The 23,150-nt window shown below is 40.6% G+C and overlaps 1 protein-coding gene across 4 annotated transcripts in view; it reads left to right on the forward strand.

Annotated features, from left to right (window-relative positions):
• Window positions 1-23,150, forward strand: part of AFF3 (ALF transcription elongation factor 3) — a 321,875-nt gene that overhangs the window by 279,522 nt on the left and 19,203 nt on the right. For all 4 annotated transcript variants that reach the window (XM_061459668.1, XM_061459669.1, XM_061459670.1 and 1 more), the window contains 4 exons: window positions 2,738-3,793; window positions 5,912-6,036; window positions 9,322-9,523; window positions 12,067-12,194. In XM_061459668.1, coding sequence (XP_061315652.1) covers window positions 2,738-3,793; window positions 5,912-6,036; window positions 9,322-9,523; window positions 12,067-12,194 — 1,511 coding nt within the window. The remainder of the gene's footprint in view (window positions 1-2,737; window positions 3,794-5,911; window positions 6,037-9,321; window positions 9,524-12,066; window positions 12,195-23,150) is intronic.

Below are 23,150 nucleotides of genomic sequence, written 5' to 3' on the forward strand. Positions count from 1 at the left end.
ATCACAGACTGTTATTCCTACTACTGCTGCCCATCTGGGCACCACCAGCTTTACCTCAATTCAAAACTGCCTGGTTCTCTACAAGGCCTTGAGGGCAGCATATTTCCATGACACAAAAACCAAGCAACAGAGACCATTCTGTTATCTGACCATTCTTTATATATATATTTATATGTATTTCCATCCTTACATGCAGCTGAAAACTTCCCACTGAGCAAACTAACTTGTCTTCCATAAAATGGTATGTGACATGCTGGTGGTGGTGGGGGGGGTGATGTGGACAGCAGAATTAGGGGTTTTCTTTTTCTCCCACAGATAATTGCAGTTAGTCATGTAAAGTGGACTGGTGAAAACTTTCAAGTGAATTTTCCCAAACCCTTTTTTTACCAGGCCTGCTCTTCATTCTTGGCTGTCCTGATTTGTTCTCTTTCAAGGTGCCTTATTTTTTAAGTGATTTCTAAGCACAGTACTTTTCAGTTAGAGCAATCAATTGCATATATTACTTCCAAAAGTGAATTGGCATCACTCATGCTCACTGACAAAACCGTACCAGGGCCCAAAAATATTAAAAAAAAATGTTTTCAAATCTGATTTTTTTAAAATTTAGGTTCTTTTCATTTACCTGATGGCCTGCAGGCTTTGTACTTTTTAGCAGATGAATCTTAAAGGGTTGTTTTTTTTTTAAGGACACATGTCCCAAGGTTTTATTCAGAAGCCATAAGGATTTGATTTTTTTATTTAAATAAATCCCAGAAATGCTTCTAAGCCCATGATTCTGAGAGCCAAAGCTTTAAGAAAAAATAATGAGTGTCCTGAAACTCCTGACAAAATTAGTAAATCTGGCAACATTGTTGATCTTTTTTATTAGACTTCACAGCTGGCTTATAGGTTGGTGAGACTGTAGTTACTCTGCCTAAATAGCAGACATATCATTCTAGGAAAGTACCACATTGCCAAGTTATGACACTGTAGCACTTAATCACTGTTTCTGCTGGTTTACTGTAATCCCTTGAAATCCATATTCTGTGAACTACTGTTTTCCAGAATTACAAGGTACATCGAGAGACAGAATGGGATTTAACAGGAAAGCTGGAAGTTTTTTTAACTATATTCACTTTGACCTATACTTATGGACAGTGGTATATTTTTCCCCACATGCTTCTGATGTATGAACTTTCATTAAATACACCTGAACAGTGGAAAGACTTCCATGTATAGTGAACTTTTAACTATATATCTATTAAATTCAGTATGTGTACAATGAATGGCACCAAACAAATCTATCTGTATTTTCAGCAGCAATCAAAAAAATGCTGTTTATTTTAGATAGAGTTAAGAGTTGTAAAAATATATCTTCATCCAAAAGAAATACTACCCATCCATTTTCATGATTTACAGCTCAGGGAAGAAATTCCTCATGTAAGATATTAGGGAGTATGCTGAAGAAAAAACAAATATAAGGCAATCCAGCAAACTTCCCATAGGTATTGGCTTGCTCAGTAATAAGTGAATTAGACGCTTTTGCAAGAAGAAATATTTGTATCATGTGAATTCCAATGTCTAACTGTTTTGCTTATTTTAGGAGCCTTTGCTCCATGTAAAGTGAATACAACCCTCAGTGGGTGATTCTGGAGACACCCTTGGCTGTTCAGGAAACCTGTGTTGCCCCCAGGCACCTACTTTAAATAGGATGTAAAAGACTCTTTCAAGTTAGTCTGCGGATATTCTCTCTTGAGCAAACTTTCTTCCCAAGTATTGATGGTTTCCATGTTAGACTCATGACACACTTTTTGATTATTCATATGCAGTAACCTAGTGGATCAGATTTTGGTTCCAGGTAAGGAAATTAGGAGACTTTTCACATTGGCTTCTGTGAGGCTAGGTTATGGCTGGCCATCTACTTCATCATTTGTTTCTTTTGGGTTTATTTGCCTTTCACATTCATTTTATTACATTCAAATTACTGATTGCAAGAAGCACTAGAAAACACTTGCACGTTGTTCTGAAATAACATTGTCTGAGCTGTGGTTACCTTTGAAATGATGATTATCCCACTTATTCGCTGTCCAAACACCATTATGTTTTAGATGCTCTCTTATAACTTCATCGTGTTGTGACAGGAACAGAGAAAAGCCAGCAGCCGCACAGTACTCACAAAATGAGTACTTGACAGTACCACCACACAACAAATGTTTGTGGGATCTCACAAGATTATAACATCAATACCAGCCAGATGACATGAATCATCTGGTTAGCCCTTCAAATCCCCACTACATGCCTTTTTGTGTGCTTTTTAAGTACTTCATTTATTTATTGCTATGGCCCAGGACACAAAATACATATCTGTAGCTGTCCTACTAGCTATCCTCCCTTAGCATTAGCTGTACCCCTGCCTTGTTTTCCTCCCTTCCTTTTGCCATTACATCTTCTTCTATTTGGAAACTTGGGAGCATTTCCCAGCAAAGCTGATGCCAGTAGCACTGCATGAATCATCCTTAGAAATGATGAATCACAGAAGCTGTCCTCCTTCCCAACCTCATTCTGAAACCAAAAATACTCCTTCTTGCACGGCATGCCCCACGTGTCCCACTCCAGGGCCCGTGCCTGGGGGTTGCTGTGTCTTGGGGATGACTCTTTGATCAGAGGAGACCCAGTGTTTTGGTGTCCCTGAGGGAGCCCCGGGACGAGGGCAGCAGGGTCTCAGCACTGAGCTCATTGCCATCTGTTTCCCTTTCAGCCCGAGCCACCCTCATCCAACAAGTGGCAGCTGGACAAGTGGCTGAATAAAGTCACCCCACACAAAGCACCCATCCTGACCCACCATGACGGCCCAGCGCTGGAGGCCCATCCTTACTACAATCGTGTGAAGGCAGAGCAGCAGGAAAGCGAGAAGACCCCAGCCACCGGCCCAGCCGAGCACCGCAGCGGGGAGGTCCGTGCCACCACCACCACCGCCGCCACCACCACCGGGGACGGACCGCGGCCCAGGACCGCCAACAAAGCACCGGGCAGCAAGGGCAGCCGGCAAAAGTCACCCCCTGCGGCCGACGGTGGGCCTGCAAGGCGGGCGGCGGGGAAGAAGGCACCGCGGCGGGCCGAGAGGACCTCTGCCGGCGACGGCCCCCACTGCCCCAGCGCGGAGGAGCCCCCCGGGAGCCACAGCTTTGTGGAGAGCACTGCTGGCGAGGCACCGAGGGCCCGGCCTGGCACCAGCAGCACCAACAACAGTGGCTGCAGAGCGGGGCACCGCCGGGAGCCCCGCCCGGCTGCAACCAGCGAGAAGCGCCGGGCGCGGGGGCCAAGCAAAACGGCGCCCAAGTCCAAGGAGTTCATCGAGACCGAGTCTTCATCCTCATCATCCTCCTCTGACTCGGGCTCCGAGTCGGAGCGGGAGGAGCGCCCGCTGCCCAAGGTGCCCGTGGCAGCCGGGTCCGAGCCGCGCACCAAGGACGCGGGGACCAGCGCCGCCAGCAAACCCCATGGTGGCTGCAGTGCCTTTGGCTCCATTAATGCCAGGACTAGTAGTGAAATAGCAAAGGAGCTGGAGGACCAGTTTTACACCCTGGTTCCTTTCGGTAGGAATGAGCTCCTGTCTCCTCTGAAAGACAGTGATGAGGTAAAGTCACTGTGGGTCAACATTGACTTGGCTCTTTTGTCCAGGATTCCAGAGCGTTTGCCTGAAGAGCCACTGGCCATGAGCGCTGGAGCAAACCAGGCGGCCAGCCTCCCGCAGGGTAGTAGTGCTGACCCCCCCGCAGAGAAGGGTTTACCGAAATCTAGAAGGAAACGCAAGGTGAGCTTCAAGGGGACCGATAGGGGTGGGTGGGGGAGCCTCCGGCATATCAGAGGCAAGCATTGTCTGTGCCCACATCCAGTGCTCAATGGTGGTGTTGTCTCCAGGCTGGCAGTTCAGAGCTGGGATTTGTCCCCTCTCACTGCATAGGAACTGGCCAAGCTGCTCTGGAGATGCCATCCCAGGAGGTGATAAAACTCCTGGCCACGAGGTATCAGAGCCCCTTGGAGATGGTGTTTGCTGTTGGCATATGGCTTTCCACACTTTAATGGTTGCACTGCATCTTTACTAGTGTAGTTTTCTCTCCTGAGGCTTCTCTCCAAAACTGGGTATTAGGAGTGGTGAAAAGCCCCTTCCACCCCATGGCCAAGCTGTCCACTGAGGAGACTTTCATGTCCGTTTGTACTGATCTGACTGCAAAAGTCCCTCAACTGGAATCACCAGCTGCCCAATTTCTGGGCAGTTTTTACTGTCACCCTCTGAGCTACCATACATGTGCAAATTGATCTGTATACTTTTTAGGACAGGTTATTTAAAAGAGGCTTTTTTTTATCTTTTTTTTCTCACTTTTGAGTTCTTTTTTTAGTATCTGAAAAGTGGCAACCCTGTTCTGGCCACCTGTAGAGCCATAACAGAGAGCTCTGATAAGCTTTGAGATGTGTTTGCCTTTTCTTTCAGAAGTAGCATGGAAGTAATTGCACAGTACAAAATGATGGGAAACAGGTCAAGAAGGAGTGGCAAAAGCAAAATATTTCTGGTTTAGGCCATAAGAGATGCCAGTGTGATAGTGCCAGGCTGGACACCCAGAAGGACATGGGAGGACACAATAGAAGAGCAAAATAAAAGCAGTCACTCTAGAAATGCTTAATCTGACTACCTGTGGCACATATTAACTTTAACTCTTCTGTCTTAAAGCGCTGCTTTTGGTGGTGGTTTAAGTGATATAGTACAAAACATTTCTGGAGTACCACGAGCTGGTGATCCTCCATGGGACAGCTGCTATGCACAACTATGTGATCCTTCTTTCCAAAAGACTTCATGAATAAGACTAGTAAGAACAGATTATCAGGTATAGCTGCAAAATTAAAAAGAGGTCCTTATCATTTCCACCTCTGTCATGATCTCAAGAAGAAGGGTAAATTGGAGACAGAGGAGGATAGTTAAGCTCTGAGGTAAAAGATCTTCACTCCTGTGGAGTGTAAGCCACAATGTTAATCCCATAGCACAGCCACAGTGGCAGTGGATAACACGAAAAATGTTGTTGCCATGCAGCAATGCAGTACATGCAGCAGAATCAACAAATCACAAGTAAAACTCAGTCACCACTGCAAATGGGGGAAGTGTTAGAAGTGGAACAGGATGTGGACTCTGCAGGAGTTTGAGAAAGCAGAGCCTTTGGGAGCTTATGATGGAATTTTTAAGGACATAACATGAAATTAAATAGTGTCAGGAAACATTGGCTATGTTCATACCAGTAGGCCAGATAGTGACAGGATGCAGTCCCAAGCAGTGGCACACAGTCACCAGCTTTGTGTAACTGTTAACATGCTTGCTAACATGGTTTTGTGCTGGGTTACTTTCTGTTCTTCCAGACAGTAACAGAACTTTGCTCAGGACCAGGCTAAGGTGCCTTCCCAAAAGGCAATCTGAATGTGGCATACCCTCTCTTAAAGGAGGTGCAAGATGAATGCATGAGTGCCAGCTCTGCCATGTCAGTTGGCCTCAAGACCAGTTGCAGACCTGTTGCATTTGCTAGTATAAGCATAGTCACTGATAACCAAGGAACAGAGACAAAAGAGGTGTAAGTTTGAGGCAAGAGAAGAATGTACAGGAGATGGGCAGAGAGGGAAATATAAGGAATCCCAAGGTGCAAGTGGGGAAGTGGTGGAAACAATTCAGGTTTGGTATTCTACTCCTTTATTCACACACTACCTCTTCAGATTTGATTTTTTTAAGACATGGACCAATCATCTCTGAATCATGTTAGTTACATGATCAAAGAAAGTGTCATCACTCATACCAATATACCAGAATATACCAGCCCCTGACTTATTGAAATACTTTTGGATCTGTAGGAAATCCAAAACCTACAAGATTATTATTTTTCTCTTCATTCAGTGTGAGAATGAGGAAGAGTGCAGAGACATCAAGAAGGCTCACTTAGAGCGAGAGAGTTCTTCACGATTAGCTGCCTCTGCCCACAGCATCGCAACAGCAAATCACTGCAATATGAACGAAAATAGGTAAGCATTTTCCTTCTTATTTACCACTAAGTCATACAACTAGTTGCAGTTTAATGCTGTGTGTTATTTTTAATAGGATTTATTTTTTAATTATCACATTTAATGTTGAAAAATTACCCACTACATTCTCATTTCTTCTGGTTTAATGAACAAGTTAGCAGCTCCTGACACATTTATATACTTGAATTTTGTCCTGTTGCACAGAGAAGTTGTGAGTTCAAGTGTGAGGTTCACTGAATGAGTAATTATAGCTATAGCAGTGTAACTGTCCTAGATGTACTCACAAACACTGTGTTGTAGGTACCAATTCACATACCATCTATAGCCTTTTCTTTCCTTACAGCATTGTGAGCTTCAAACTTAAAGTTTGGCTGTATAAACACAATTATCTATAAACTCTATGGAGAAGATTGAGAAAAATGTTCATAACAATGATTGCAATATTCAATTCCAGAATATATTTGAGATACAATATTTTTGAGATTACAAGTAATCTATTCAGTATAATTAATAAGTATTTTAGGACAAGGAACTCAGACTTTAAAAACAATGAGATTTTTAAAGAATGCAAGGCATGAAACAAATAATGAATATTTAGCATCTGGTGGCATGGTTTATGCATGCAGATTCCTATCAATGTCAGATATACATGTACCGTGTTACTCTGGAGGCTTCCAGCAGTCAGACTTAGACATGCACCTTTTCAAAGTTCAGCTGCATGCTGCCTAGTACATGCTAGTCATCAGTATTAAAAAAAATAATAATAATTTTCTGGTAGTATCATGGTATCTTTTGGGGTGAAACTGCTAAACTTAAATATTTGTATTTACTGTAGTAGGCTTTTCTATTGTACACCTCACTGATGGGTTTGAGCAAGTCTTGTCATTAATTCTGGAAGAAATCATGGAGAACACTAAGATATATATAGTGCTTGTTTAAAAATATGCATTCAATTTCTTTGTCCTGACATGTCACATATGTTTCATAAAGTGAAAACAATACACAGAACAGTTTGTTTTATTGTGGGTGATTGCATGCAGGCATGCCATTTCCATTACCTCAGTGTCATATGTTTTACGTCGCATTCATTTTCAGAGAATACCATGGCTGTTATAGCTTGCTATGTCACAGGGTTAATTCTGTGCTTCCTGGAAGTGGGACAATAATTTGTGGTTTACTTGACATTATTTTCAGTACTCCTGGTAGCAACTGTACATTAAAGAAACAAAGAGGAAGGTCTTAAATGTGTATTTGCCTCCTAATTCTTCCCTGATCTGCCCTGCTTCCAAGATGTTTCTGTGGTTTATGCTACTGTAGGACATGATACCAAATGCTAATATTCCCACAGCTGAGGATGAGCTACTGAGGCTGTAGCTAAACCAGCGGTGTAGATATCAGGACCAGTTATGCCACCATAGCTGGTGGAGGGACTCCTGTAAATTCACTCAAGGAACTTGTTTGAAAACAGAATTCCTTTTTTTTTTTTTTTTTTTTTCTGGCTGGGTTACAGCAGAGCCACACACAGTTTTGTCAGTACAGCCGAGGGCTGGTAGCAAAGAGAGGAGCAAAACCACCTTCAGACTCAGGCATTTTCTTGTGGAATTACAAGCTGAGGGGCACACTATGCAGGGTCCTGTTTGACAGTAAAGACCACAGTGTCAGGCAGAGATACCCCAAATATCTCATACCTACGTTGGATGCCACTGTCTGCCCAGTCCAAGCAGGTAACAGCCCACTGCAGGTTGCTCTGCATGGCTTCTGATAATTGTCCTGCTGCAGTTTGACTGCCCAGAATACATTTAGGTGGGCCTACACAATATGCTGATGGCCATGTAGGTCTGCAGCACAAATAGAAATTGCAGCTACTGCTCGCAAGCTCTGGGCTAAATTTTTGAGGCTCGGTACACTTCCAAAGAGCTATGGCTTCTCTTGGATGCTTTAGGCCTGTATTTTGACAGTGATGTATAAACATGGCTAGCCAAGGTGTAGGTTTCTGTTTGAAAAAAGGAAAAGAAATGACAGCATCAGCCTGCACATTCAAAATAGTGCTAAAGATCTTATTTTTCTTAGGGGGAGAAGAATGGCACAGTTGTCCATCTTACACGCCCTGATTCTTGCTTTTGTAAACAGCATTGGTAATTAAAAGCCAAACAGTTCATGTCATGTTTTCAAGGTACTACACTGTAGAAAACAGGAAAGGTTCTGAATTACGATTCATAGCCTTTTTCACAGCTAGCTTTAAAGACTTGCCAGATAAATGGACAAATGCATGATAAGAGCACATTTAATTAGCTCTGTTCCCTGAAATTATGTGCAGAAATGAAGTATAGTTTGTACCATATTCTTTTTTTGTGATTCTATTAAGCATATATTGTCTGATACAGTAACTATAAAGAAGTGAGAATTGTCCATAAAACGTAATAGGCTGAATAAAGGGGAATGTGACAAGGAAAGGGTTTGTGCTAAAATAGTCTGGCTGACCTTAATCACAAGTTTAGTCTTCATGCAAACTGTCTCCTTAAAGAAAAACTTTTATTTCTGTGTGTTGCTTTAACATTTTCAGATAAATATTTTCTTCAGATTAGTGCATCTGAAGTTTATTTCTGGCATATTTTTACAGTCTTTCTGACTTCTCATCCAAAGCTTCCCCCAAATAAATGAAAGCTGAAAATACTGTGTTACAGCTTTCTACTTTAGAAGACAGAGCAGCTCACATTTCACTGTCTACTGTTTGCATATGTTTCTTTTCGTCTGCGCTACCAGCCTATCTTTCCTTGTCTTCAAAATCTGTATTAGATTAGTATAAACAGTGCTACCAAAGGCTGGACATTGAACACAAAGACAAGCCAGTCATCTTTAAACACATCTCCTGTTTTAGTTCACATGTGGTTTTATTGCCATGGCTTATAAATTGTCACCTGTAATGGTGAAATAGGACTCCATAACCTGAACTTACACATCAGAACCTAATCTTCATCTCCAGCTATCCCTTAAGAAATGGTGAGCAAGTGGCCATTTATCTCTGGGTTTGGTTTTTTTTCCAAGTACTCTGATACAGACTTTGTATTAACTCCAGAATTACAATTCCCCTTGAAGGGAAAGAGGAGAAACATGATACAAATTTGTAAATGAACTCTTGGTCGCAATACTATAAGCTTGTTTCCAGATACCGATAGACTTTATCCTGCCAGAGGTTTTAAATTCAAAGTTTTGGTAATATATAAAACATTTACTTTTCTCAAAGCCAGCTTTGTGACACTCCATTACTGTAATTTCCATTTCCAGCTTGGCAATACCAATAAATAAAAATGAGAAAATGCTTCGGTCACCCGTCTCTCCCCTCTCTGATGCATCAAAACACAAATACTCCAACGATGATTTAACTTCCTCCAGCAGACCTAATGGCAGCAGTCTATTACCTTCCATCTCCTCCAGCAAAAAACATAAGAGTGAAATCCAGTCGCAGCCACATCCTGAAGACTTCAATGTAAGTTTATGCTGTTGTTCTCAATATAAAGCCTAGCTGTATATTTTTCACTTTGTATTGCAGTCTGTGATAGTTTTGCAGAATGTTATGCAAAAAAAAAAAAGGAATAATGAATATTGTATTATAAGTTCAGTTTTCCTGGTTTCAAGTTTAGTAAGCACGGAAGAAAAGAGAGAGGGCAGGCTGTAAAGCGGGCAAACAACAGAGGCTACATAAACAAAAGGTAAAATCTAATGGTCCAAAACAAATGGCTTTAGGTCTCCAGAGTATTGCTTGGGCATGATGCAAGCCCTCTACGTCCAAAAGTGTGATTCACAAGGCCTCTACTGTATAAGGCCTCTGCTCAGCCACTCCTAAACATGAGTGTGCCACCAAACAAGTTACTACATCTTACAACCAGCTTTCTCAGACACTTCTTCTTACACTTGACACTGGTGAACAGCTTAGCATCACCCTCACAACTCAGCTCTATCACAGCCCAAGTGTTTAGATTCTTACCAGAGTCTTGCTCACGCTAAATGTGTCCAGAGAGCTTTTCCAGGTAAGATGATGTTACTACACTGCTTGGTAGCCACTGCCTTCAGAGAACAGAGAGAAAGGGATGCTGCCCCCATTTATGTATGGTTTCTGTAATTAGGATTCTGGAGCGAAGAGCCTGTTAGCTCTTCTGATTGAGTGAATTCACGTCTCTCTCTCAAAATCATACCCTATTGAGTGAATTTACGTCTCTCTCTCAAAATCATACCCTACCCTCCAGCCTATGGCATACTGCCAATAGAATATTAAGGGAAGAATATTGTCATATTCTCCCTTGAGGCTATTTATTCTGCTGTGTGTGAAATATCTAGAGGAAGCAATTTGGGTACCATCATACTGATGTCCACTGCTGGAGCATCTAGTCAAGCCATTAGGGCAGTCTGCTGCTTCTTAGAAAGGCCCACAATCCTGTCCTTGCTACAAAAACCATTTATACATTTTATTCTGTATCTATTTATTGTATTTGCTCATTGATACATAAGAGGCTTCAAAAGCCTAAGTGTTAGCACGTAAGCAACTTTTAGGAAAACAAACTACCTGAGTTGTAGGAGTGGTCTCTTCCAGCCACTTTTGCTGTGGGAATAACTGGCCCCACAGTATATTTTAAGTATATGTACTTAAATATATTTATTTTTTGAAAGTGAAGGGGAAGTAGTAATTGTAGTCTTAATTTTGGAGACTTGATAAAAAGCAAGTTATCATAAAATATGTGTTTCAAGAATATCTTCTGTACTTTTGGTAAATGGGATTAAAATTAACTACATTAAAATATTCCGATAAAAAGCATTTTAACATGTCATAGTCGATACTATATTTTTTTATGGATTAAATTTAAGTTTTTAAACATGTAACTTCTAAAACGTAAGTTTAGACGTTTATAACCCATTCAGAATTATAACGATACGAGTCTTCACTGGGTATCTTGAAAAGAATTTAAATTCTTTCACAGGCAAATATGCTGGAAATCAAAAGTAAAGGGTGATTGCTTTATGATCCACACCCTTAGCAAATGCATTTCAGAGATTTTCTGCATACCCTAGCAATGCACCATTTGGTCATGGTCAACATTTTAACAACCTTTGCAATAGAATCCTTATGTATCTGGTTATTCATCTGAAAACTTTAACCTGCTGAACTGATCTGGATGTAGCATATAGGAGATGAGAGCTCATGAACTATAAATGTTAAAGTTAGCTTCGTTTTATCCCATCTTCCCATCATCTGACATCTAGCTGATGGTCCAGTGATCTCTTCTGTCAGGGATCGCAAGCCAGGGAGTGGCCTTTCTGTCTGTTTTCCTATTGCATCTCTGTCTGTCACATGGTGTTTTCTGAGAGGTTATCAACCAAAAACAATCTGCGCCCCTCTGGTCTGAACTGTATCAGTGTCTAGTAGCCCACACATCAGGTCGTTTAGTAGGACAAAGGGCTCATGAGGCCATGTGAAAAACAGGGCTGCAGCTGTGGGAATGTGTGAGACTCTACCAGAAGATTTGCTTCTGCTGGGCACAGGGTAGTGGTCTTTCAAGCTGAGCAGGGATCCAAAGCAGAAAGAAAGTGGTACCATGGGCTACAATTTCATACATAATGGACACATCAGCAGTGCAGTATGAAACAAACAAGTGAGCCTTGCTCTCCCAGGGAATGGTACAATGCTAGTTTGGAAGCTGAAGACCGGAGGTATAACTTGATCTTCTAAATGGTCACAACAGAGTTATTCTTTAATGATTTCAGTTTTCAGAGTGTTTGATAGTTACGAATATTTTTGCTCTTTTCCTTCTGTATATCACATTGAAACTCAAGCCCTTTACAAAGTGCTCTCAGCAATATCTGTGAATTTGTGGCTATCAGTGACATGGCTGATGTTGTACATACCCCCTGCTAAACTCATAGGAAAACTAACTGCCAGTTTACAACACAATGCAAAGATGATCTGTTGTTTATTAGTTGATTTTTTTGAAGTTAATAGCCAGTTCCTCAGTGTCTTCTCTGCTGTTTGTTGTCTAGAAAGCAGTTCACATCAATTCAGAAAATGCTCTTCTCTGCAATAAGCCACAGTCTCAAACAGAGCCTTGGTCACCTCTGTCCAGCACACCCAGGGACTGCAGAAGGACAAAGCTTACCTTTGATGATATGTAAGTACAGATGACTTTAAAAAAAGAAAACAATGTCATTTTCTGCATCTAAAGAGAGAAAAAATACATTTTGCCCAGCAGGAACTGAGACATGTACAGAGTATTATAGTAATACTGTACTCTGAGAAATGAATGAGACATTCTACGTAAACTCATTTTTCATCATAAATTAAGCTTTTAATCATCAGGGAGCAGTCAGGACTGGCTGCTCCTTAAAGGGCAGGGACCCAGGAGCCAAGGAGCAGAACACAGCTGGCAGGGCAGAGACTGTGCCAGCCAGAGGTCCAGTTCCACAACACCCAAGTAAGGTGAGCAGGACAGGCCGAAGAGTGGAATCAGCTTCATCCAAGCACCTAGATCCTCAGGCAAGTCTATGGTGATGAGGCAGACCCAAGATCAGGTGAGGTGTCAGGTCAGGATAAGATCCTGTGAGGGTCAGGCACAGCCTAGTGACTGCCAGGCACGTGTAGTGACAAGGCAGATTTGAGGTCTAGCCAGGAAGACAGTGCTCAGGGTCCAGATCAATTGCGGCCATGGCCAGGCACAAGCATGGCTGTGAAAGGGCTGAAGACAGATACACATTCTACAATGAGTTGGACAGGGAGTGAAGGCACAGACCTGAGCTTAAATGGAATTCTTTAGCCCATGGGCAGAGGGGGGAAGGCCCCACATGAGGTGGGTCAGGGCCATTAAGGCTTTATTAGTACCTTCAAGGCTATGGCATTAACCATGCACACATCAGACTGTTAATATATGCAGAACCATAGCAGGGTGGGATGAGAGGGGCACCCTTGTGCACCATTTGGAGCAAGGAGAGAGGACATATGGGAGCCTTGCATCCCTGAGCCTTGACTGCTGCTGCTGTTGCTACTGCTGCTCAGAGAAAGGTAGCACAAAGGCAGGCAGAGTAGGAAACAGCAGTGGCTAGTATGAGGACCAGGAGAGATATCTGGCCCACCTCCACTACATCCTTCAAACATCCCCTGCTCTCCTCCTCTGAAAATAATTCAAGCTTGTAATTGTCTTCTTTTTGGTAAATTAAAATTGCTGGTTTGTTTCCCAAGGTCATTTAGGATGTGGTATTATTTAGATGAGGTATAAAGGTGAAACTGAAATTTGAAATCTTAGATTCTTTTTGTCTGGTAATGTTCTGGCCTGAAAATACTGATTTTTTTTTCTGCCTAGTGTAGAGGAGGTTTCATTTAACCCATGCTTCAGACTGCCTGGAGCTCCATAAGCTGTGTGACCTTGACATACCTTTCACACTCCCAGACTTTCACCCACAACATGTCTAACTTTCATACCAAAGGAAAACCCAAGATAACAGCTTTGTTTCCTCAGCAACTGCTTTCTGCCAGCACTGGGATTTAACAATAATAATAATAACAACAACAACAACACCTACCTGGTCTCAGAGACAACTTGAGGGACAGCAGCCTCTCATATAGAGAATTCCAAGTTCTCATATAGAGAATCCAAGTTTCCTAGTATAAGGTATAAAATAATTCCCATAGACTTCAAAAGGATGTCACTGGTTTGTATGTCAAAAAAAAACCAAGGCTGGTGAGATTAATTTCTGTGTGTATTCATGGCAGTCATAAGGAGATATAAGTTAAATATATTTTTCTGCCCCTTTTTCAGAAAACTCTCTCCCATGTATTCGTTCTTATTTTCCCTCCTTATCCACTTCCCTCCATGTTTTAAACTCTTCCAGTACATGTATTCAACAATCTTCATTGAGGAAATTTGAAACTGTTTAGAAGCGCTACCTAACTCTTCCTATCTCTTAAAATACTTTATCATCTGCGATTTACTTGCAACTGTTCAATTTTTCTGCAGTTTAAACATATACAAACAAATCAGAAAGGTATCAGTGTGCCTGATAAAAGTAAAAATTGTAGGATATGCTCATCTGTTTGGATTAGAAAAAAATCACAGTCAGAAGCAGCTACAACAAAATTATTGTATCTTCATCTGATTTTCCTTCAAGATGCTGACAAAAATGGGGACTGGTTTGTTTCGTTTTTTCCCCTAGAATACTGTCATAGAAAAACTACTTTTTTCACCATCTCTATTGTCTACGAGTCTTTTATCACTTGCTTTCTCCATTAGTGATGCATGTGATTTCTCTGGCAGGCATCTTCAAGAAAACTATTTCACCTTTTCAGAGAGAGATACAATTAAACTGTTCATATATAGTGCCTTTCATGTAGAATGTCCCCAAGCAACTTGTGGCTCATTAAAAAAAGCAATCTAAAAAGCCAAATAAGATAAAACACAGAACCAAATATGTCTTAATTTGCCCTTAAGAAAACAGAACTGGTTAGATGCTTATTGTGCTAACTAGAGGAGAGAGATTTTCATGTACTACAATAGTCATCCACAATCTGTATCTAGGAAACACCACCAGAATACCAGCTATTCTAGACCTTGATTCTGAAATTACTATACAGAGAAGTCACTGAAATGTAGCGTATTAGACTGGCTGCAAATGTTAAATGTCAACAAATTTGACTCACGTTAGAAGGATCAAATTAAACATGGCAGCCAGTGTCTTTCGAATTCATGTAGTACCACAGCAGAGGATTTGAAAAAATGTGATACAGTAGGTCTAAAATGATGTAGTAATCCTAATGGCAGCATTTGTCCAAAATAATGCCTATGAAGTGTTTCATTTTATAATCCATGAAGTTCTGAATTACTGTAATCCAAACACGGCTTTAGACTTTTCATTTTAATCAGACTCTAAAGTTTCTAAGACACTAAATCCCTTATATTTGATTTAAAACAATAACTATTTTTTTGACCAATCAGTGTCTTCTTGCTTTATTCCCAATTTATTTTCTCCAGGTCATTGACAACAGCTGTCACTAGCAATAAACAGGAACACAAGTAGGTCAATAAAAGTGTATTGTGGTTGGCAGAGTGCTATATACACGTACATTGCAATATAAAATTAAATATAGATTAAAAAGGCAGGCAAAATTCTACTTCCGCTTGTTTGCCATTGTTTACTGCCTGCTCTAAATACACTTCGAGGTACCCAGCATGCCACATGTACAAGTGACATCAATGCTGTTTCCAGTATTAATTTGTAACAAGAATTCCTGGATTTTAGGCCATTCCTGACTCATGAGGAGAACATTTTCAAGGCTACATAATAATGCTTCAAGCCAAATTCAGTGCTGATGTAGTTTCACTGAGTGATAGAATTCCCAATAACTGCATTTAGGAGCAAAGTCTGTTGTCCTTGAGGTGACAAGCACAGACATGCTATGAGTGCCCAAGGGCACAGTCCCACACCCTCTTCAAAATACTGCATGTGTGGTATAAAGGAAGAGCAGAGTGTACCCAGCTTCCCAGTTTTCCTCATGGCTAAACCAGAACATGCTCCTCAGATTATTTTCTCACTTGCATTGTGTTTCAAACTTGGGGTGTGGGTTTTCTCCATTTAAATTTATCTTCCTTTTTTTTCTGGCCTTACATGAGCAAGATAATGTATCTTTTTCAGCTTTTTTTTTTAATTCATATTTTGTTGATTTTTTTTTTTCCAATTCTTATGGATTTAGAGGCTACGCACACACACCAGCTTTACATTGTCCATGGGAAATATCCTGATGTGAGATAGAATTTCTGGTTTGTTTGTCAACAGGAAACGACATACCTGGAAAATATTTAACCTGTAAATGTGTTATGCATAGAGCTCATAAAGATAACTTCTTAGCATATCTCTTTTATTTGGCTTGAGCCCAAAGTCTCTCATTTTCAGTCTTCTCTTCCTCATTCTGCCTCAGAGTGGAAAGGAAAAAGTGCTCTTGGGTTGTGCCTCCCATACAACATCTGGAAGTCATCTCACTTTGCATTGTTCAAAATCCATCAAGGTTTTCTAGTCTTCCGAAATATTTGGAGAGACTTTTCTAGTGCTGAGCACATCCTCAGGAGCAGAGATAAGGAAAAGAGCTTGGCTCTTCTTTGTTCTGATCAGCAATCTAAAAAATCACTGGTCAGGTAGACCAACAACAACTACACTGTTTCTCACAAATTCATGTGCTTTGTTTGGACTGCTCCCAGATTATTGGCACTGGGGGGTTTCAAGACTTCATCTGACCATCCCATTCTTTCTCTCCTTCCCTTCTTACTTGTGGCACTAATTTTTTTCATGTGTACGCTGCCCATAAGAAAATAACATTAGACTATGAGCAGATACTGCCTCCCCAGATTAGATAATTAAGCTGCCTGTTCTCTGCAAGACCATCTACCCCCTTTCTTTTTTAGGGACATTTTATGAGAGCATGGTATGGTGGGAAATAGGTGCTTAATCAGATGTAGCAGGAGATTCTCACAGGGCAAAGGATTTATAACCACTAGTCCCTATGGACAGAACTGTGGACCTCATTTCAACATATAAGCTACATCCATGCCTCTTCGATCTTCCTAAGGGTAAGTGGTCTGGGACTGCTTATGTTATAGGATGAAGCTGTCTTCACTCCCCACAACAAAGAACACTGCCTGTCTCCTGAGAATAGTCCCTGGCATGTACTATCCCCCAGCTGTACCCAGGCATTGTCTGGGACTGAGCTCAAAACTATGACAGGGAGATTTGCAATTAAACAGCATGGATGATCAAACTACAGAGCTGGTATCCTTGCCCTGCTTATTTCACTTGCACAGACAGCCAAGTAATGGTTTTGTTGACAGACTCAGATCTGAAATAGCCTCTGATAATTTTGCCACTCAGGAAAGAGGATTTGTTTGCATCAATTGATTTTGATTTGCCTTTTCCTTACTACACAGCTTGACTGGAAAATATCTTTAGTCCACAATGAATCATAACAGTGAGCAGGACAAGGGTCTTATAATCAGACTCAGCAAACTCTCCCCCAGGGCCCAACAGCAGAGAGGACAGTCTCTCCCAGTCTTTCCTCACCTGTGCAACTGGTGAGCAATGAGCAGATTCCTACAGCAGGTGATGACTATCCTCCAAACACTACAGCTCTTTGACTAGTCTAGGTCTCATCCTGAATGTGAGGAAGTCTCATCTAAACCCCCATGGTGTTTACCGTTCTACCATACCTCTGGTTCTCGACAGAGCTTATTTTGCTCAATTTTGGTGTCAAACATTGATTTCTCCTCAAAGAGCTGAAAGTCCATTCCAGTGTAATTCAGGGTTTGTCTGCTCTTTCTGGATCACAGAGCAGTGTTTTGCATCACCCTTGATGCCAGGATTCACAGCTGTGGTGCATAAGAGATATTCTAATGACTGCAGCTTAATTCCTAAATCAGTTTTGCTGTCTTTGTGGCAGTGGAAGATATGTTTACATGTATTTGAAGAAAGTGCTTCAAGTCTATTTTCCACAATAAAATTACCCAGAAGTGTCTCTTTTGGACTAGAAGGCTCACTGTAATGGCCTTAGGGGCAAAGGCTGTGAACCCCCAAGGAAACCTGGAACCTTGGCTGATCATTCCTTCAACACATAATTTTCATCTTCAGTGATAATGAATCACACTAGCAAATGCAGGTCTATGATGACTTAACACACATGAGGAATATGAATTTCCAAAACCCTTATCAAATGCTTTCCTCATCTTCTAGTGCCTGATTGTGATTTCTTTCAAATCCTATGATTACTAAAGTTTCTTAGACAGGCATTGAAGGACAGGAGTCCTGAATAGAATCTTTTGTTTCAGGATCGCCATCTCCTTTTAGTGGAAATACCCCGTTCATTGACTTAGGTTTCACATGTACTCTCACTCAACAGTTTCACCCATACCTTGGCTTCTCACTCATCGGAGCTGGGAACATCAGAGCTGGCTGCCATGTAGTCCCTCTCCCAGACAGATATTTCTGCCTTTTGTTTTCAGCTGCCTCTTGAGAATTCAAGGTGTAGTTCCATGGTATTTTGAAACAATATAGATTTGGGCTGCTGTGGTCCTGCCATCTCTCCCTAGGTCTGACTGTGAAGACTTTTACCCAACCTTCAACTAAGATTAGTTGATTTCAGAATATCTCTTTAACTTGCATTGAAAGAGACACAACTAATTTATCTACTAGGATGTAATGTTTTCTCCCTCACCTTTTAATACAGAAGCTCAAGCCCCTATTGTTAATACTTCTTTCATTCCTATCTCTTTGCTTGTACACTTTGCCCTTGCATGTTTCAGCCTAGATATTGATTTCACATGGTTATCTTTAAGTCATGAATCTGGGCCCTGCCCAGGAATTTGTAGTAGACTTTGACTCTTTCTCATGGTCTTTTGTATTTTCACTGTATTGACATGGTTAGTCTGCAGGATTTTGCATTTTTGGCAACATAGGAATCCCCACTTATTTTATCCTTCTCCATTTCATTTAAATTAGGTGGCAGGCTTTAATTTTGCTGCTATTTTTTGCAACAGTAACTACCTGTCTAGGTATCTGTACTATTCATCTATTCATCTAATCTAAGCTATTGACCTTGTTATACTAAGCCCTGCAAGATAATAGTTGCGTAGTTGTGTGATTGAGTAAATTTTTCTTACATTTGGCCAGACTCCAATCAGATCCTTTGTTCCTGTCTTTCTGAAATGCCTATAGCACCATCATTTAAATGGGCCACAAATATTCTTTCTGCCCTCTCCACTTGTATGCTCCTCTGCTGAACTTCCCAGACCTACTTGGGTGTGCCATAGTGAGCATGAAAGTCCCATAACTGGGTACCCACCTTGTACAGGAGGCCATGATATATCAGGGCAGAACACTATTTTGTATAGCAAAACCTGCTCAGCTCTATCCTTCACCCCCAAGATGACCACCCTTATCTGTAACCCAACGTGGCGGACCTGCTCCTGACACTTGTCCTAGTATGAAAGAGCAACTAGACAGGGCTCTATACACCTACCTTTCACTTTACATGGTTTTCTTGCTCTTATAGGATTTTCTTACAGGGCCTACTGGCACAGTTTCAAAACTAGGTATGGGCTAACCATGGCTATAACAGTTTCTTCTGATTTCCCCTTACCTCCGATAAGATTTTGAAGTTGCTCATTTTGCTGTTCTATTCCTTTCCAGCACACCCATTTTTTAGGGTCTAGATTACTAAAGTTGTGAAGCTGGTCCTATATTTAGAATTATGATTTAAGCTGCTTTTATTACATGCAATTGTTGTACACTGAGGAAGTACTAGTTTGGTTTTTTATAACACTTCAGCATCATTATCTCTGAAGGGTATTAAAATATGCACTTGGCTACATTTATGATGTTTAATTGAACTTTTATTAGTTTTTTTTAATGTATCCTCATAAAGCACCATACCACAGTAAGAAATAACGTGTAAGTGGTAGATTATGTAAATGAAGCAGAAAATGCTGTAGTTTAGTATTTAGTTCATATAAAATATAAAAATTGATGAAAAATGTGGTTTTGAATGCACTTATAACTAAAATTGTATATTGGAATCTAAGCTACACCATACTCTGTAAATACCAGCGGTTGCTTTGAGTTCCAAGAAGATTATGTTGCAGTAGATGCTGATAAATTACTGTATGAAGTAAGGCTTTTATTGATTCACTTTGATTCTCTTCCCCTTCTTTTATTGCATGAGTTTACATTTTTGCAATTATCTGCTAAACTGGAGTAAATTAAATTCAGAGAAGGTAACAAAAGACAAAGGTGGCAGAGATATACTGTAATGGCGTAGAGCTAAATAGGATGAGAGAAACACATACAAGCATTTCACCTGGGTAATGGTAACACCACTCTTAGGAGCTCAACAGCCTGGAAATTCTGAAAGGCTGCTTCTGGAAGGGGAGTAATTACGATGCCCACAGCTATCTCACCTCATGCTGGGATCCTGCACAACATAACAAGCAATGGCAATGCTGTCTTTCCTGCTGGTTTTCTACAACCTCCCAGAGAAAGTGGTGGCAAGGCGAGGGAGAGAAATTCTGGACAGTAATGGATTGTTTGATAAATTTCATCCTGGATTCAGGCACAGCCATGCTACTGAGGCTGCCCTTGTCAAAGTCATAAACGGTTTGAATGCTGCTGCTGAAAAGGAAGCCTGGCCTTGTTTGTACTATCAGATCTAGCCACGGGGGGGTTATTCTGTAAAAGGCTGTATTCTGTTTAGTGCCTAGGTGACTGGCTAGCGTTGACTGAGAATGCGTTGAAATGGTTCCAGCGGTACTTGATTGCTTTCCCCAATCAACATAGTAGGGTAAATTCTCTTCGAGAGCAGCCAGTTTCACACAATGACACTTGATCCCAGGGAGAATTCACCAGCGACCTGACTTAGTTGGCACTGAAGCTTTGCGCTCTTTCTCTTGCCTTTCAGAGAGATATATGAGATGCATTAGAGCAGTGTATTAGAACTCCTTTTTGGCTTTGTTGAAGAGGACTATATTTCTAAAAGTACCAACAATCAGATATTCAGAAGCAAAAGATTTTCTTGTGCAGTCTTGATTATTAATAGAGATAAAACACTTGTTTGTACCTGTTAATTTGAAGACAGAATTCTTTTTAGGGTTTGTTTTTTTTTTGTTTAAAGAGGCCTGAATTCTGTTTGTAAATCTGGAGTGAGAATGCTGACACCAATGGACACATACAGCTGTAAATAACTTAAGGGGGAAATCTGACTCAACTGTCTGAAAACCAGAAGTCACTGAATAACTTTCCACAGGACTTTGGTTTGCATTCATGACCAGTAAGCCTAATAAAGAGACTCCAGTGCTGCTTCTGCTACTCACATACACTCAGGTTCAACCAGTAGTCGGTACCATTTTAATCCTGTAGAATTTTTCTTTGTTCTCTTGCTTCTCAGGCTGTAGTGAGGCTGTGATCTGCAAAGTGTTTTCAAACCTTAGACCAAAGACCTGAAAAGGGGTTTCACCACAGATCTTTCTGTATCTTGTCAGTGGGAAAACGGATTTGCTTCTTCCCAAGATGCCTCTCATCATAACATTTCATATCTGAAATTAGCATCCAATGACATTACCTGCAAATTCTTCAGTCTGAGATGCTCACCAATGTAACTGAAAAGGGCAAGTTGCAGAGGAAATTTGGATGAACCTTCACATTTGTAAGATAGGGTTCTTAGTCGCTACAACTTAAGGGTATGTAAAATCAAATTATAATTAACAATCTTTTGTGATCTTCACAGATAGAAAATGTGCAGTATGCAAAAGAGCTATCCTGAGTAATTTATTTATGCATCAGCTTTCTCATGTGTCTTCCTTTGTCCATGAGCTGAGATAACCTGCTAGCTTCAAGGAGACTATAGAAGGGGGAGGGTAGTGTCTGTTGTTTTTTTTTACTTCATGACATAATTTAAATTAGTATACTGGATTTAAGGAGACAAATCAGGTGCAAGTGCAGTGGAAACCTAAACAAAACTGAATTTGAAACCTTTCTTCCTTATTAAAAAATCAGAAAACAATAAAATCCAAGCACATCCTTATTTTCTTACTAAAACAATATAAGGAATATATGCAAAGTACATAACAAACATTAAATCTATAGGACATCTCAGCTTTCCATTTTCACCCAACATGCACATTAGAAATCTGAATAGGAAATTTATTAGCATGTAGTGATAAATTGAAGAATAGTATTTCACAGATGGCATAAAGAGATCAGAATTTGATTTGGTATGCTTATTAGCACCATTGAACAAGCTCTGTTTAAGAAACTAGAAGAAAACGTACCCTATCCATTTTTTCCCAATGAATCTTAATTTCTGTTAGGCATCTCCTGACTTGTAAATCAATCTTGTATTTTTCCTATGGAAATACTTAAAACATTCAGATTGAGAATACATACGCTTTGCTTTAAAATGACCTTTTAATAGTTTCTTTTTTATATTTGGCTTCCCAAAAAAAAACAGTTGGACTTAGTACAAACTGACGACTTCAGGTTTTGCACATTGTATTATGGTTAACCACTGCATGGCAGGGCCCTCAAAGCAGGCTTCTTGGTTCAGTAATGTGCATACCTCTTGCTAATACCCTCATTGCTAATCATATCTTGGAAGAATATATCCTGTTACAAGTTGAAAACAATTTTACAATTAACTTATAAATAAGTAGACCATAATTACATTGTGTTATCTCACTTTGTTTTTACAGCCTCATACCATGCTTCAAACAAGCAAATTAGATGTACAGTGCTGGGTGATATATGGGAGAGAATGTTGCAAAGGACAGATTTTAATGACCTGAGTTTGAAAGGATCATGTAAAGCTCCATCACTTAGATCATTTCAGACAGAGATAAGAACACTGTTTTCTTTATTTCCTCTGCTTTGTTTTGCTTTTTGGCACTTCATAGTAGACCATCTTGCCCACGTCATTGTACGAGACAGACAGGACTTAAAAATTTCATAAGAGTTCTTTCAACAGTTCTGAAAACAGCCATTTTTCTATGCCAAGCTAACACTGTTTCAATGTCTAATATTTCGTAATTGACCAAGACCAAATCCAGATGCTTCATGTTATTAAGATAACATCAGCATCTTGATGGGCACAGGAAGTATTTGCAGCTGCAGTAGGTTATGAGATAGTGGGACACAAAACTGTCTTCAGCCCCCTTTCTGACCTACTGGGTAAACTGGGGAGAAAATCCACTCTGAGGGAGAACAACATTTTAAAGAATGTTGGAGCAAAGGAACTGTCATTCAAAATTAGCCAGACTTTGAATTTTATTTCCATCTAGTGATACTTAGCTTTCCATCTTTTCAAAATAAGGTTGACTAACCTTCTGTGATGCAGTTAAATGTCCTTGAAATTGTGTGACATAAGTAGAAGGAAACAGACTAAGTAAACACTGCAAAATATTCATAGTAGCTGTTATGGTGCTGTGTTTTGGGCTTGTGACCAAAACAGTGTTGATAACAGAGGGATGTTTTAGTTATTGCTGAGCAGTGCTTACACAGAGCCAAGGCCTTTTCTGGTCCTCATGCCATACTACCAGCAAGTAGGCTGG

The sequence above is a fragment of the Pezoporus flaviventris genome, unplaced genomic scaffold (genome assembly GCF_033815535.1).
Source record: "Pezoporus flaviventris isolate CSIRO_AGI_PZ_B2104156 unplaced genomic scaffold, CSIRO_AGI_Pfla_v1 ptg000030l, whole genome shotgun sequence".
NCBI lineage: Eukaryota > Metazoa > Chordata > Aves > Psittaciformes > Psittacidae > Pezoporus > Pezoporus flaviventris.